Source organism: Microtus ochrogaster (genome assembly GCF_000317375.1).
Source record: "Microtus ochrogaster isolate Prairie Vole_2 chromosome 14 unlocalized genomic scaffold, MicOch1.0 chr14_random_1, whole genome shotgun sequence".
Lineage (NCBI taxonomy): Eukaryota > Metazoa > Chordata > Mammalia > Rodentia > Cricetidae > Microtus > Microtus ochrogaster.
In genome coordinates, this window is record NW_004949096.1 from 29,381,319 (window position 1) to 29,398,269 (window position 16,951).

At 40.3% G+C, this 16,951-nt stretch overlaps 1 protein-coding gene across 1 annotated transcript in view; it reads right to left on the reverse strand.

The window, feature by feature from the left end:
- Ttbk2 (tau tubulin kinase 2) overlaps window positions 1–16,951 on the reverse strand; it is a 127,870-nt gene that overhangs the window by 93,347 nt on the left and 17,572 nt on the right. The window contains exon 2 of the mRNA XM_005364320.3: window positions 4,050–4,185. Within this exon, the coding sequence (XP_005364377.1) occupies window positions 4,050–4,118 (69 nt within the window). The 5' untranslated portion in view covers window positions 4,119–4,185. The remainder of the gene's footprint in view (window positions 1–4,049; window positions 4,186–16,951) is intronic.

Genomic DNA, 16,951 nt, shown 5'->3' on the forward strand with positions numbered 1-16,951 from the left:
AGGACAACCTGGAGAAGTTATCTCTGTTCTGTTCTGTCTCTTTTCTCTCCTTCACTGTCTGGGCATCAGGAATAGAACTCAGGATTTCAGGCTTGACAGCACATACCCTTAACCACTGAACTATCTGTCAGGCATCTGAGCTACATCTTTTTCTTTTTCTTTTTAAGTACCTGGAGGGAAAGCCGTGGACGCTGGGAACTGAACTCCTATTTTCGGCTGTGAGCCTAGCCTTCCCTCCAGGCCCTGAACTACATTTGTAATCATGTGTTTGGTTTTTAAAGAAAGGATCTCACTATGTAGTTCAGGCTGGTCTTATTGTTTGTTCTCTGAGACAGAGTCTCTCTACATAGCCCTGGCTGTCCCAGAGCTCCCTATATAAACCAGGCTGGCCTCTAACACACTGAGATCCTCCTGCCTCTGCCTCCCAAATGCTGGTATTAAAGGCGTGCACCACTACATCTAGCTGAGGCTGGTCTTGAACTCACAATACTCCTTCCCCAGGCTCCTGAGTGCTGATACTACTTGCCTGTGTCACCTCACCATGCTGTAACCTTATTTTATTGAAGAATAATCAACACTTATCGTAGTACTTTTTTTTTTTTTTTGAGACAGAGTTTCTCTGTGTCTCTGTGTAACAGTCCTGGCTGTTCTGGAACTCATTCTGTAAAACTAGGCTGGCCTCAAACTCACAGAGATTGTCTGCAGTGGTGCGGGAGAATTGTCTGTATTCTGTCAATCATGTTTTAAATAAATGCTGATTGGCCAGACAGGAAGTATAGGTAGGTCAACCAGAAGGAAGTAGAGGCAGGCGATGAGAACAGGAGAATTCTGGGAAGAAGGAAGCTTGTCCTCGCAGTCTAGCCCAGACCACTGAAGAAGCAAGATGGGACCTGTCCCGCTGAGAAAGGTACCAAACCATGTGGCTAACATAGATAAGAATAATGGGTTAATATAATCTACAAGAGCTAATAAGTAGCCTGAGCTAATGGGCCAATGAGTTTATAATCTAATGTAGACTCTGTGTGATTTTCTCTGGGCAGACAAAAACCCAGGCAAGCCCGGCCCTCATGTTACAAAATGGCGCCCAAAGCAAGCCCCAATGTTATACCTCTGTCTCCTGAGTGTGGAATTAAAGGTGTGCGCCACCATGCTTGATTGTAATAAAAACATTTAAAGCCACTGAAAAACTTTTTTTTTTCCTTAAAGAGTCTCTATCCTATTAGTAGATTTAGAGAAATGCTAAAACAATTAAACCTGTTAGTCTAAGAAAACTTTAGTTGACAAAAACACTGATTAACATTAAAGATAATTATTTTTTAAAAAAAGTCCTTAATTAAGTTGTCAGAGGATATATTCCAGTTCTAGGACAAGAAAGTCATTAAAAGACTGTTGAGGAGAGGCAGGGTATGTATCTCAGTGAAGGAGGGCTTGCCTAGCCAGTGGGAGGCCTAGGGCCCCCCCAGCACTGGAGGACTGCTAGGAGCTGGCGCATACCTAGAACTCCAGTATTTGGAAGGCTGCCGCTGAGACAGCAAGACTCAGATGAAAGCCAGCTGGGCTACACAGTAAGATCTTATTTCAAAACACCAAACATTGACATAAAATAAACTAAAGGCCTATTAGAACCTATGGTGGTTTGAATAAGAATGGCCCCCAAAGGTTCATATATTTAAATGCTTGATTTCTAGTTGGTGGGACTGTCTGGGAAAGATTAGGAGATAAGGCCTTGTTGGAGGAGGGGTGCCACAGGCACAGGCTTCAAAAAGATCCCCTCATTCCCAGTGTGCACTCTTTGTCTCCTGCTTATTAATCTTGAGTGCTTGGTTTTTGGAATGGTAATGTATATTCTGTGCCACTGCATTTTCTAAGTATGTAATTTGCTTTTTGATTTTATAAGATGTTAAGAGATTGCCTTGAGTCTCAGAAGAGATTTGGACTTCAGACTTTAAAATGGTATTGAGACTATAAGAGAGTATGGGGACTTTTGAATTTGAACTAAAAGCATTTAGTTCAAATTCAAATGTGATAGTCTGAATGAGAATACTCCCCATAGGTTCACACGTTTGAATATCTGGTCTCTCTCTAGTTGGTGGAACTGTTTGAGAAGGATTTAGAGGTTTGGCCTTGTTGAAGGAGGTGGGATATTTTAAGGTTTCAAAAGGCTCAATACACTCTCAGTGTGCTTCTCACTGCCTGCCTGTGTATCACACCAAGATATGGGATCTCAGCTGTCCTTGACACCACATTCTGTTGTGTCATCATGATCGCTAACCTTCCGAAACAGTAAGCCCAATTAAATGATTTCTTTTATAAGTTGCTTTGGTCATGGTGATTTATTTATCATACCAATAGAAAAGCAACTAAGACAGAACTCTGGAGGCTTCTTAATGGGTATCCCCTTAATCAGATGAAGACAATCTAAAAATCTCTAAGGATAATAACTACAATGGACTAAAACATATCACAATTTTTTGTTAGTATGTCTGTGTGTGTCCACACAGGCATGCACTGGCTAAGTGCAGGCCAAGGTGCACATGTGTTAGTCAAAAAACAACTTACAGGAGTCAATTCTCTCTCTCCTTCCACCATGTGGGAATCCTGGTTGTCAAGCTCAGGTCGTCAAGCTTGGAGGCAAGTGCTTTTATTGACTGACTCATTTTGCTTCATTTACGTTTAGATGCTTATATTTTATGTGTATGGTGTTTTGTCTGCATAAATGTATATGTACCATGTGAGCATCAGAAGGTTGCAGATGGCATCAGATCCTCTGGAACTGGAGTTACAGACACTTGTTAGTCACTATGTGGGTGCTGGGAACTGAACCTGGGTCCTCTGCAAGAGCAGCAAGAGCTGTTGCCCACTGAGTCATCCCTCCAGCACCTGTTCCCTTCTGTGAGACGGTTTCACACTGTGACCCAGGCTGACCTTGGACCTACCAGCAGTTCAGGACAGCTTCAAATTCAGTCTCCTCAGTACTGGGACTACAGGCATAAGATACTACTTTGGACTAAATTCACACTTTTCCTTCTCTTTTTCTTCACTCTCTCTTTCTCTGTCTCTTTTCTCCCTCACCAACCTTTCCTCTACCCTTTTCCTTTCCAAAAGGTGTCTAACCACCCTGGTCTCTAAGTCTATGTAACAGAATCAATCACCTTGAATTTGATCCTGCTACTATCATAAAAAAAAGTTAAAACTTTTATAAGTGAATAATTTTGAAAAATAAGTCCTTATCTTTCTTTATAGATACACACTGATGTAAGAACTATTCAAAATACTCTAGGAGAAGAAACAAGATTATATATCCTAACCAGAAACTAAGTGTAGGCTAAGCACGCAGCAATTTATCATATGTCCGTTTTTGTGTGCACTTAGAAGTTTTCTCTTTTCTTCTTTTCTTCCTCCTTCCCTCCTTGTTTTCTTTCTTTTTAAAGACAGGGTTTCTCAGTGTAGTTCTGGTTGGCCTGGAACTCACTCTGCAGACCATGCTGGCCTAGAACCCACAGAGATCCATCTGTCTGAGATTAAAGGTATGTGCTACCACAACCAAACTAGAAGTTTTCTTAATAGTGTTGTAGAAGAAAAAGTGCAGTTTACTGCACTTTCAAATTCTTTTTAATTTGTTCTTTCCTCAAGCACTTTTATTTATAATATTAGCTACAGAAAGTTAAAAAAAATTTAGAACTTATGAAGCAAACTTAAGAATTAGAGCATAACCAAAACTTACTCATATGAATAAAAATCAAGCTGGGCAGTGGTGGCTCACACCTTTAATCCCAGCACTCAGGAGGCAGAGGCAGGCGGGTCTCTGAATTTGAGGCAAACCTGGTCTACAAAGTAAGTTCCAGGGCAGCCAGGGCTGTTACACACAAGAGAAACCCTGTTTCAAGAAAACAAAAAAATGAATAAAAATTAAAATACCTGTTTTAGATGAATAAAAAACATAGGTATTAGTCCTTTAGAAATGTTACTTCTATCAGCATAACAAAACATACCACCCCATATGATTGCCCCCTCCACCCCCCACTTTCCTGTCTCCATTCTATACTCACCACTTTCCATCGTTCTTTGACCAAGATTCCAACACTGAGGATGTCTGGCTGCTCTCCTCCCCCACTCATTGCAAAACACTGATGTGGTATAACAGCTACACAGGCATCTAGCTCCCAAGGGTGGTTTCCATTTAACCTAAAACAAAAGAAAAAAAAGTAGCAGCAGAGCTAATTAACACACAAATAACATTCTCATCTCAAGAAGTCTATTGATCCTATACACTAATTATGTTGCTTCCTCAGAAGGGTAGGGGATCCCTATATCTACATTCTGCTGGAGAGATGGCTCAGTGGTTAAGAGCATTGCATGCTCTTCCAAAGGTCCTGAGTTCAATTCCCGGCAACCACATGGTGGCTCACAACCATCTGAAATGAGGTCTGGTGCCCTCTTCTGGCCTGCAGACATACACACAGACAGAATATTGTATACATAATAAATAAATAAATATTTGAAAAAAAAAAAAACACCGGGCGGTGGTGGCGCACGCCTTTAATCCCAGCACTCGGGAGGCAGAGGCAGGCGGATCTCTGTGAGTTCGAGACCAGCCTGGTCTACAAGAGCTAGTTCCAGGACAGGCTCCGAAAGCACAGAGAAACCCTGACTCGAAAAAAAAAAAAAACTGTTTAACATACATGATCTTTCCAGTATAGTGGACCAGCCATCACAAAGACACAGTGCACATAGTTACATAACTGAAGGAGCATGATGGTCAGTGCTCGCTGACCCAGACAGACCAGTACCCTGAGTACACACACTGCCAGAGAAAAAGACAAGGTAGCCATTTACAACACTTTACAGTTTCAAACCTAGGGCCCTGTGCATGTTAAACAAGGCCTTACCACTAAGCTATATCCTTAGCCTTCTTTTTACTTTTTTGAGACAGGGTCTCAAATTGTTCAGACCTGTCTTGAACTCACTCTGTAAGCCAAGATGGCTTGGAACTTGTGGTTCTCCTGCTCAGCCTCAACTGTATCACAGGCATATGCTACCAGACTTGGCAATAGCTTGCAGTTTAACAGATTTAGAATACAATTTAATATCATCAGAACTAATTAACATTTAATATTTTATTACATTCATTTATTTTACACTCGTGTGTGTGTGGTGTGTGTGTGTGTGTGTGTGTGTGTGTGTGTGTGTGTATACATGTTCAAGTGAAGTTGATAACTTGCAATAGACTTCTGTTCTTTTACCATGTGGGTTCTGGTGACTGAACTCAAGTTGTCAGGACTGGCAGTTAGCACCTTTACCTGCTAAGAAATCTCAACTGAGATCTAATCTTGAAGATGCACTTCAAATGCATAGAGATTCATTATGTAGGCAAAAAGGCTGTGACAAAATGCTATCATGATACTGTTTCTTAAAAGAAAAACAGTAAAAGAATAGTATACCTGTAGAAAATAAAGAGCATACTTACTCCATGAATAAGAGAGAAAAATATTAGAGTGACTTTTTAATGTGTTGCAGGCATGGAGGCCAGAAAACAACCTTGGATGTCATCCTCAGTGTGCTGGCTAGTTTTTTGTCAACCTGACACAAGATAGAGTCATCAAAAAGGAAGAAGCCTCTCAGTTGAGAAAATGCCTCCATAAGACCCAGTTAGTTGTAGGCAAGCTTATAGGCATTTTCTTATTCAGTGATTGATAGGGGAGGGCCCAGACCGTTGTGGGTGGTGCTATCCCTTGGCTGGTGGTCCTGGCTAAGAAAGCAGGCTGAGCAAGCAATGAGGAGCAAGAGGTAAGCAACACTCCTCCATGTCCTCTGTATCAACCCCTAGCTGTAGATTCCTGCCCTGCTTGAGTTGCTGCCTGACTTCCTCTGGTCATGAACAGTGATGTGGAAGCATAAACTAAATAAGCCCTGTCCTCCCCACATGGCTGTGCATGGTGTTTCAGCACAGCAACAGTAACCCTAACTAAGACACTCAGGAACATTACCTTTGAGACAGTCTTCCACTGGCCTGGAACTCACTGATCAGGCTAGACTAGCTTGCCAGCAAGCCCCATTCTTGTTTCTGACTCCCCAGTGGTGGGGACACGAGGAAAGAACCATACGCCCAGCATTTTTATGTGAGGTCTGGTTATCAAACAAAGGACCTGTGTTTAAGAGGCAGTACTTTACCAGTTGAAATGTATTCCTAATTCAAATACTGTTAACAGAAAGATTAGATAAAGAAACAAGTTTATAGTGTGCTGCCTTCTGTTTAAAAGAGAGGCAAATGTTGAGTATATTAAACTAATTGCTTTTATTTAAAAGAGAAAAAGAAAATGGAAGTTAAGTCCAAAAGCAATGAAATGATTCTTCATAACTGTAGGCAGACTTTCAGTAAAGGGCCAGAAAGCAGACATATACTGTCAGTCACTCAACTCTGCCCAGACAACACCAAAGACAAGCCTCGGCTACATAGCAAGTGCAAGGCTAATGGCTACATGAGGATCTGTCCAGACTCTGAAAGACAGTTTCTCTCATATGTGGTTTGATTTTTATTTATTTGTTTGGTTTTTGTGTTTGCGTGTGTTTTCATTTCCTAGCACCGAAATGGCAGCTAATAATCATCTGTAATTCCAGCTCCAGGGAATCTGATGCCCTCTTCTGGCCTCCAAAAGAAAAGTAAAGCTGGGCAGTAGGGGCACACAACTTTAATCCCAGTACTTGGGAGGCAGAGGCTGGCGGATCTCTGTGAGTTCAAGGCCAGCCTGGTTTACAGAGCAAGTTGCAGGACAGGCTCAAAGCTACAGAGAAAACCTGTCTTCAACAACAAACAAACAAGAAAAAGAAAGTAAAAAGAACTTGGAGGTAATGAAGACCTTACAGATTTTCCAAAAGACATCTGGTCAAAAACAATAATCAACTTGATCTTTGGGCCAACAAGATGACTTTGTAGTTACAGCCAGGCCCAATGACTTGAGCTGGATTGCCGGGACTGACGTGGTAGAAGGAGAAAACCGACTCCTGCCAGTTGTCCTCTGACTACCACACACGGGCAGCAGCACATGCGCACATCCCACTAATAAATCAATGTAACTGAAAAAAACGTAGCATCTATTTCTAGCAATCCCCTCTCAGGATTCCTAAGTATAAGCAATACCAACCTATTTCCTACTTCTCTTCTTAGCCAAGAGTGAGTCTCTTTCAAGAGGCACTTGATCTTACTGGTTTTACAATTCTGAGAGAGGGAAAAAGATCCAGTTTGAGGTAAAAAGTTAATTAACAAATATACTTAACATTGAATTGTTTACTTCAAAATGCTTAAGGCAAATATGTATACTTTACTATAACAAAAAGTAAAGTTTAACTAGAGAATGGTGGTACACACCCATAATCCCTGAACTTGGAAGGCAGAGGCCTACACCTATATAATGAGTTCGAGAACAACCTCTATATAAAAAAAAAAGTCCACAAATTTACATTTTAAATGAGATTATTAGATAATACGATAGAGAACAATTTCTATTATCTCATGGAATAAAATGGTATTGCCAGCAAAGTTCTTCAGAACTTGGAAATTACTAATTATTTAAATTATTCTAAGAATACCCACTTACAAAAAAGCAGAAAACCTGGAATCCTTAAATGATAACTAAACCAAATGAAGCAGCTTTTTTGCTTGGCTTTTTTTTTTTTGTTTTTTTTTGTTTGTTTGTTTGTTTATTTGTTTTTTCGAGACAGGGTTTCACCGGCTAGTCCCTCCTGTCCTGGAACTCACTCTGTAGATCAGGCTGTCCTCAAACGCACAGAGATATGCCTGTCTCACCTCCACGTGCTGGGATTAAAGGTGTGTGCCACCACGATGTGGCCATGAAGAGATTTCTAAAATAGCTCCCAATTATCTCTACCTCCTGCCTTTGATCACTTCCCTCCCTTGAGGGCTTGGCTGGATCTAGTTTCTAGCCTCTAATTAAAAGAATGTAGCCAAAGTGAGGAAAGAGAATTCCTCGCTGTCTCTCCCTGTTTGCTTGCCACCATGCTGCATCCGCCTATCACTCCATGGGAAGGACCACCTGGCAGAGAATGAAAGCAGCTTCTGTAAAAAGCAGGTATCACTACTAGCAAGGAACTGTCGTGAGTTTAACAACTCACAAGAAACAGAACCTTCTATCAGCCATCAGAACGAATTTGGATCCTTCCCCTGCCTTATCCCATGATGGTTGCAGCCCACCCTGACTACCTCACATAACACATTCTGAATGTGTTGCCACTTGGATTATACTCAAAATGGTGACCCACAGACACTGTGAGATAAATGTTTTGTTTGGTTTTGGTTTTTCGAGATAAATGGGTTGGTGTTTTTGTTTGTTTTTGATTTTTTTTTTGTTTGTTTTTTCGAGACAGGGTTTCTCTGTGGTTTTGGAGCCTGTCCTGGAACTAGCTCTTGTAGACCAGGCTGGTCTCGAACTCACAAAGATCCGCCTGTCTCTGCCTCCCGAGTGCTGGGATTAAAGGCGTGCGCCACCACCGCCAGGCTGTTTTTGATTTTTTTAAGACAGGTTTTCTCTGTAGCTTTGAAGCATGTTCTAGAACTAGCTCTTGTAGACCAGGCTGGCCTTGAACTCACAGAGACCCACCAGTCTCTGCCTCCTGAGTGCTGGGATTAAAGGTGTGTGTCATCACTGCCTGGCTGAGATAAATGTTTTAAAACACCAAATCCTGAAATGAGCACTAGAACACACATCCGATAGCTGAGACAGGAGGACCTTGAAGGCCAACTTGGAATACAAAGTCAGACTATCTCCAGCAATCGGTGACAATCTGCCAAACTTCAATTATATATTTCTCAGAATGCATGATTACAGGTTCCTTTTCAATTCTACATCACAAATAGCTGAAAAACTATATAGCATGGCTATAAAACCAATGGTCAATAACTATGTAAGACTAACACCATGAAGACAAGTCAGTGCAATAGCACTATTTTCAAGAGAATTATTGAATAAATTTCTTTCTGGAAAAGTCTCTTGTTTGGTTTTGTTTTTTTTTTAATTTATTTATTATGTATATAGTGTTCTGGGCACCAGATCTAATTATAGATGGGTGTGAGCCACCATGTGGCTGCTGGGAATTGAACCCAGGACCTTCAGAACGGCAGTCAGTTCTTTTAACCTGTGAGTCATCTCTCCAGCCCTTGTTTGGTTTGTTTTTTTTTTTTTTTTTTTTTTGAGACAAGGTCTCTCTACATAGTCCTGGAACAACCCAGGTCGTCCAGGTACTTACAGAGACCCACCAGTCTGCCTCCTGAGTGCTGGGGTCAAAGGCGTGCACCACTACCTCCAGCTCTGGCAGTAGTCTTAATGACCTAAAATAGCGAGCAAATCTCATGGTAATAGATTCTGACAGTAACGCTAAATCTGGACATGTTGACAAAACAGACCCAAAGAGGATCAAAATATGGACAGAACATGCTAAATGAAGATCAATTTGTAAAGGAAACTGGTTTAAAAATCTTTTGAAACGTCTGCTAGATAGCAAATGATTAAGGGCAATAGCAAATTAATAAGTAAATACCGACAGTATCCATCCTAGACTGCAAAGTTCTTTCAGATGAAGGTCACATCACAGACCTCTCATCTTCTCAATAACCAAATCATGAACCTGCAGTGAAATCATAGGCACTTGGAGCTCAAAGTAAGACCTGCATGTGATTCTAGTCACACAGGTTCACCTATGTTACCTAAGAACAAGTAAAACAAAGAGGTGCAAAGGGGAAACATTCAGAAAAAAAAAACTAAGAATGTAAACAATCACCTGTTAATCCCAGTGTTGGGAGGGATATACAGATAATACCTGGAGCTCACTGGCCAGTCAACCTGGTCCACCAATGAGCGTCTCAGAACAAAGTGGAAGCTGGTGAACATACAGAGTAAGAGATTTGAGTCTTCGGTGCTAAACGGTATGTTCATATTATACCTCTCCCCTCAAGATCTAAGGATCTTCATGGAAGGGGGGCAGAAACTGTAGGAGCCAGAGGCGGTGGTATCTTCAAGGAAACTTTTTCTAGACAAATAGGACAGTTGCACATATGAACTCAGAGATTTTGACAGCATGTGCAAGACCTGTGTAAGCTAACACCAGACAAAATTCAGCCTGGAGGGGTACAGGAAGTCCCACCCAAGCTTAGAGGCTGTTGAAATCTGATGGCTTCTGGGAGAGGGAGAGTCAGTCAGTTTTCTTTAATGGTAGGACCCCTAATAAATCAACCACCTCCAGAGCAGGCCCCAACACCAAGAGCAGTCAGCCAACACAAACTGAACTCTACAGATTTGAGAGAGAGAAAACGGGAGCAGGGAGAGAAAGGAAGGGAGGGAGAGAAAGAGAGAACATTGAAGTTGGGTGGGTAGGTAGATGGGAGAAATTGGGTGATATGATTAATATGATCAAAATATATTAAATTCTCAAAACTTAATAAGAACGTTATTTTAAAATACTAAGGTTGGGCCAAGCAGTGGTGGCGTACACCTTTAATCCCAGCACTCGGGAAGCAGGGGCAGGAGAATTTCTGTGAGTTTGAGGCAAGCCTGATCTACAGAGCAAGTTCTACGAAAGGCTCCAAAGCTACACAAAGAAACCCTGTCTCAGAAACAAAACAAAAACCCATACAAACCCAAAAATATTAAGGTAGGAAACAATATAAGATGACACTCAATGATGGCTTCCATACCCACATACATATACACGTATGTATACATGCATGAATACATGCACACACCCAAACAGACACATACATACTACACATATACAATCAAAAGAAAGGAGGAGGAGGAAAGAGAAGAAACAAAGTATAAATCAAGGTTAGGGATACAGTTCAGTGATACAGCTCATTTTCCCAGAATATATAAAGCCCTCAGATTGATCCACAGCACCACAAAAACACAAACTAAACCAAATAAAATGATGAAGAGTGTCGTGGTTTGAATGTGAAATGTCATCACAGATTCATGTCTCTTGGTACCCAGACGGTGATATTTTGAGAGGTTGTAGAACCCAATGAGAATGGGGCTCAGTTCAAGGCTCTCTTTGGGCATGGTCCTTGATGTTTATGGCCTGGGGAAGTGATGTGGGAGTGTCGTATATCAATCTGTTGATTTCACTGGTTAAGTAATAAAGAAACTGCTTGGCTGGCCCTCATAGGTTAAAACATAGGTGGGAGGAGTAAACAGAACAGAATGCTGGGAGGAAGAGGAAGTGAGCTCAGAGACGCCATGCTCCCCCCTCCTGGGCAGAGAGACACATGTGATGAAGCTCTGACCCAGGATGGACATAGGCTAGAATCTCCCTGGTAAGCCATCTTGTGGGCTACAGCAGATTATTAGAGATGGGCTAGAGAGTTAGCCTAGAAGAGGCTAGATAGAAATGGGCCAAGCAGTGATTAAAAGAATACAGTGTCCGTGTAATTATTTCGGAGCATAAGCTAGCCAGGTGGCTGGGGTGCTGGGGATGCAGCGCCGCAGCTCCCTATTACAACAGGGAAGCTTCTTATTTTTTACGATGCTGAGATGAAGGAAAGCAGCTGTCCCATGATCCAGTCCCACAAAGCCACCCCTCCAGGCTTTCCCCACCCTGGTGGACTGTATCCCTTCAAATCATAAACCAAAATAAACCCCTTCCTCAAATTGCTTCTCATCAGGTGGTCACAGAACAAAAGAATGACTAATACAGTTTCATCTAAGACAAAAACTTATCAGTGCAGTGAATCTACTGTCTCCTAACTCCGGGCATGCTCCATAAAATAGAGGCTGGCTAAGGCCAAACTACCTAGATTGTTGGATCCGTCATTTCTCAGTGCCTCATTTTCTTCATCTACTGAAAAAAGTAGTAGGTTGTTTTCGCATTACTGCTTAGACCATTGTACCATTACATTGTATTCTACAAATTTCACATTAATAATGGTATCTACGGATTTAAGTGTTAATAAATAACATGTGTAAAATGTTTACCTCTCGCAAAATCCAACACATTCTTCCTAATAATGTTGCAGTGACATGTAATATGTCATTCTGCAAGTTTCTTAACTTACAGGAAGAGTCACAGTCCCATTCACAAACAGTATTGACAAAATAGTCTCTGTATTGCATGATCACTAATAAAAGGAACCAATTGGGTTTGCATGGTGGTCCAAAAACTGAAACCTATTATATAACTAGTACTTACCGATTCACCATGAAACGTTTTTATCAGAAGAAAATTATTTTTTATAATATGCTTACAACCTGAATTATAGCAATTACAATGTTATGTTTCTGCTATAAAAATTTGTAGAAAATTTAGTTGATAAAAGAAAATAAAGTCAGGTGTGATGGCACATACATTTAATCCCATCACTAAAGAGGCAAAAGCAGGTGGATCTCTGTGAGTTACAGCCAGCAAATACTACACATTGAGACCCTGTCAAAAAGCCAAACAACAAAAGAAAAACAAGAGAGAACAGAAACAAACCAATGCCATCTACTACAGAAAAAGTATAAATTACTTTCCAAGTGTGTTTTCACCTGAAGGAAATCTTGAGTACTCCTCATAAAATAAAGGACAAAAGCATTATTTCAGCTGGCACCGAAGATATTTTTTGGAAAATGTTTTCTTATATTAGCATATTTTAATTAAACAAAGCAACCAGTTTCATTATGATATTTTCAATCATATTTTTCTCATATACCTCCCTCCAAAGAGTCCCCCTACTGAAGTCATCTCACTATAGCTCAGGCTGGCCTTGAACTCAGTGACCCTCCTTCCTCAGTCTCCTAAGTGTTGGAATGATAGGTATGCACCACAACAGTAAAGTGTGGGCTCTTGTACACTGCTGAATGTAACACTAGCATTACAGCAGATGTCCTCCTCTGTGACATCCTAATGCCTTGCTTATGTATATGCCCCAGAAAAACTCGTGGTCACTAGGATAGATACGGGATTGCACACAGTCATGCCCAGCACAGGGAGAATGGATGAATTCTAGCATATCCATATGGTAAACAGTCTTACTAGTTTCCTATTGGTGCCCTAATGAAGCTCCAAAAATGACCCAAATTTGTAATCTTACAGTTCTGAATGTCGGAAATCCAGAATTCCACTGTGAAAGCAAGGCTATGGTCCCTCTGGAAGCTCTATGGGGAAACTTTTCCCTTTCCATCTTTGAGATGGTGCTTGAACTCTTTGGCTTATGATGACAATTCCATCTTCAAAGCCAGTGATGAGGCAGCACCCTGACAACTCAATCTCTTATATTCTCAAACTCTCTCTCTCTCTCCCTCTCCAGTCCGTCCCTCCTTCTCTACTGTTTCTCTCTGACAAAATATACATCCTTTCCAATTATATGCATCCCTTGATTACACTGGACTCATGAAGACTGTCAAGGCCAATCCTCCCTGTCAAAGGCTTTAAAGGTTTCAATTTAATCACAGGTACAAAATACCTTCTGTGACCTAAGGTAACTTATTTATAGGATTCATGGATCAGAATGTGAATTATCTTGGGGAGGGGCAATATTTTATTTGCCACAAAGACTAAGCTAAAATATAAATTAAAAACAACACTACTATACTGAATAATATGAGTAAGTCTCATAAATGTTTGAAAACAAGGCAAAAAATTCACATGAATCCTTTAATATAAGGTTCAAGAAGAAATAAACCTAATCTGTTACACACTTCCTGTTAACTTAGGTAATATTATATCCTTCTGGAGTCTTTGATGAAATTGAAAAATAGATAGTTATAATTATAGTTTTCCTTAGTTATGATAAAAGATAAAGTAGATATAAATATTGTAACTGTAATTCTTGCTTGATACCTTTTTTTATATGTAATTTTACTGTGTTAAAGTTAAAGTTTTTCTTTTTTTTAAACAGAAAAGGGGAAATGGGAAGTTCTCTGTACACGTGTTGCTTTTATTGGTTAATGAATAAAGAAACTGCCTTGGCCTGTGATAGGACAGAGTAGAGCTAGGTGGGGAAACTAAGCAGAATGCTGGGAGAAAGAAGGCAAAGTCAAGAGACACCATGTAGCCACCAGAGGGGAAAGACGTGAGTTGCCAGGTGGAACCTTGCCTGTAGGCCATAAACCTCATGGTAAAATATAAAATAATAAAAATCGGTTAATTTAAGATATAAGAGTAAGCCAGAAATACGCTTAAGACATTAGCCAAACAGTACTGCAAATAATATAGTTTCTGTGTGATTATTTCAGTTCTGGGCAGCTGAAAATGAACAAGCGGCCTCTGCCAACAGATAACCACCTTCCTTTGCCTCCCAAGTACTGGGATTAAAGGTGTGTGCCACTACCACCCAAATGAGTTCACACTTCTTGATCTGAAACTATGCTGAAGAGCCATAATCACAAAGATATTATGTACCACAAAGACATGTAGACAATGGAACAGAGACTCCAGAAATACAGCCACACAACTATGTCCACCTAATTTTTGACAAAGGTATAAAAATTATACATTGGAAAAAAGACAGCTTGTTCAATAAATGATGCTGGAAAAACTGGATAACCCCTGCAGAAGAATGGAATGAGACCAGTATCCTCTCTCTCTCTGCACAAAAGTTAATTAAAAGTGGATCAAAGACCTTAATTTAAAACCTGAAGCACTCAAACTCCTAGGAGAATTCAGGATATAGATATAAGCAAGAACTTTCTGAACAAAAGTCCAATGGCACAACAAATAGCCACAAGAATTGACAAAAAGTATTACATAAAATCAAAAAAGCTTCTACCCAGCCAAAGAAATCATCAACAGGATGAAAAGTCTATGGAATAGAAGGAAATCCTTGCCAGTTCAGTTCTATTTTAGACAAGGAATCACTAGCTAGACTATGTAAAGAACTGCAAAAATTAAATTTAAAAAATGTTCAGCAATTAAAAGTGTTTGCTGCTTTTCTAGAGAACCAACACCAACATCCAGCAACCCACAGCTCCAAGGGATTCAACACCTTCTTCTGGCCTCCAGTAGGTACCCATGTAAGTGTGGTCTCTCTCTCTCTCTCTCTCTCTCTCTCTCTCTCTCTCTCTCTCTCTCTCTCACACACACACACACACACACACACACACACACACACCTACCTTTTCTAAAAACTAACAATAGCCAGGTATAGTGGCACGTGCCTTTTATCCCAGCACTTAGGAGGCAGAGGCAAGCCTGATCTACAGTGAGTTTCAAGACAGGCTCCAAAGCTACATAGAGAAGCACTGTCTTGAAAAACCAATATAAATAAATAAATAGATCTCACAGAAAGACACACATATGGCTAATGTGTTAGACATTAGGAAAGGCAAATTAAACTCCTCTGAGATTCTATCTCACCCCGGTCAGAAAACTACCAAGCAAACAAATGACAAGAGATGTCAGAGAGTTTGTGAGAACAGGGGACCTTCATTCCCTGCTGCCAGTGTGTAAATATAAACTATTGAAACCAGTGTGGAGGTTTTACAGAAATCTGAAAATAGAATTCACACACCAGCCAGCTAAACTACTTCAGGGCATATACTCTACTTGCACATCCATGTTTACTGCTGCTCTATTTACAACAGCAAGGAAATGGAGTCAGCCTAGATACACATCAAGAGATGAATGAGTAATAAAACATGGTACATAGACACAATGGAATTCCATTCATTCATAAAGAAAATAAATTATTAAATTTGTAGGACAACAGATGGACCTGGAAAATATTATATTCTCTCTTACATGTGGATCCTGGCTTTTAATGTTTACATGCATGTTCACGTAGGACTGAGCGTGTGTACAGACCAGTAAACCAGAAGAGCCCATGAAGACAAAAAAATGGAAGCTTTAAGGCAGTGAGTAGGAAAGGCAATAGGACAGGTGATAGGAAGGCAAAAGGAAGAATGAAGGAAGGCTGTAGAAATGGAAACGGAGACAGGGAGATGGGGAGTAAGCAAGTATATGTGTGGGGTAAATCAACTATACACAAAAATGCCATTTTAACAAAAGTATCATTTTAGAGGCTTAAACAATAAAACTAAAACTGAGAATGATGGTTTATGTCTGTAAACCACACTCCAGAGTCTAAGTCATAAGGCAAGAGGATTATCATGAGTTCCAGGGAAGTCTGGACTATATAGAGTGAGATCCTATCACAAAAAGTTTCCTCTCCCATCAAAAGAAAATGGGCTAATTACATAGATTTCACTCTGTTTTGAGAAGGCTAGGGAGTATCCATCCATCTGTGAATGACGTCAGAGCAAGAACTTGGTTAGGAGACTATTATTATTTATACAGACTGAAGTGATAAATTTCTATACACTAGAATAAAGCAAGATAATTCACTAATTATACAGGATGATTTTATAAGAGTCTTATGTAATTTATATAAGACTTTACTCTTTAGCAGAAAAATATCAAAAACTTATTTTTAACTAATTTTAATGTCAATGAATATAATGTTAAATGATTCATTAGGAAAAGTCTATGATGCACTTAAAGATGAAGAAACATACTTAAAGCTATATTTGGGCATATACATAATTTATTTATTTCTAGTGTGAGTGGGAACTATGACTCCTCTTTGTTTGAAATTTAAATACACCCACCTTACCACTTCTAATCCTGGCCACAACAAACTAGAAGGAACCAGATTTACCTTACTAACCAACTATAAAAGCATACAGAATATATAAAATGGAGGGTTTCAGATAAGACAATAGGCAGCACAACAGGCAGTGGGAGAAAAGATGAGTCAGTGAAGGAAGCTCTACCACCCGAGATCATGCCTGGAGAGCATTCTGAGTGAGCACGGCGACGGAGAGCACAACAGCGGCAGAGCTGCACAGACAGCAAGCTTGGAAGCTCTAGAGTCCCTCCGTGAGGCTTTGGCTGAATCAGTGCATGTTATAATGTGAGTTTAAGGACAAACCCCTCTTCTATGAGGTTCAGTGAAAAAAAAAAAAAA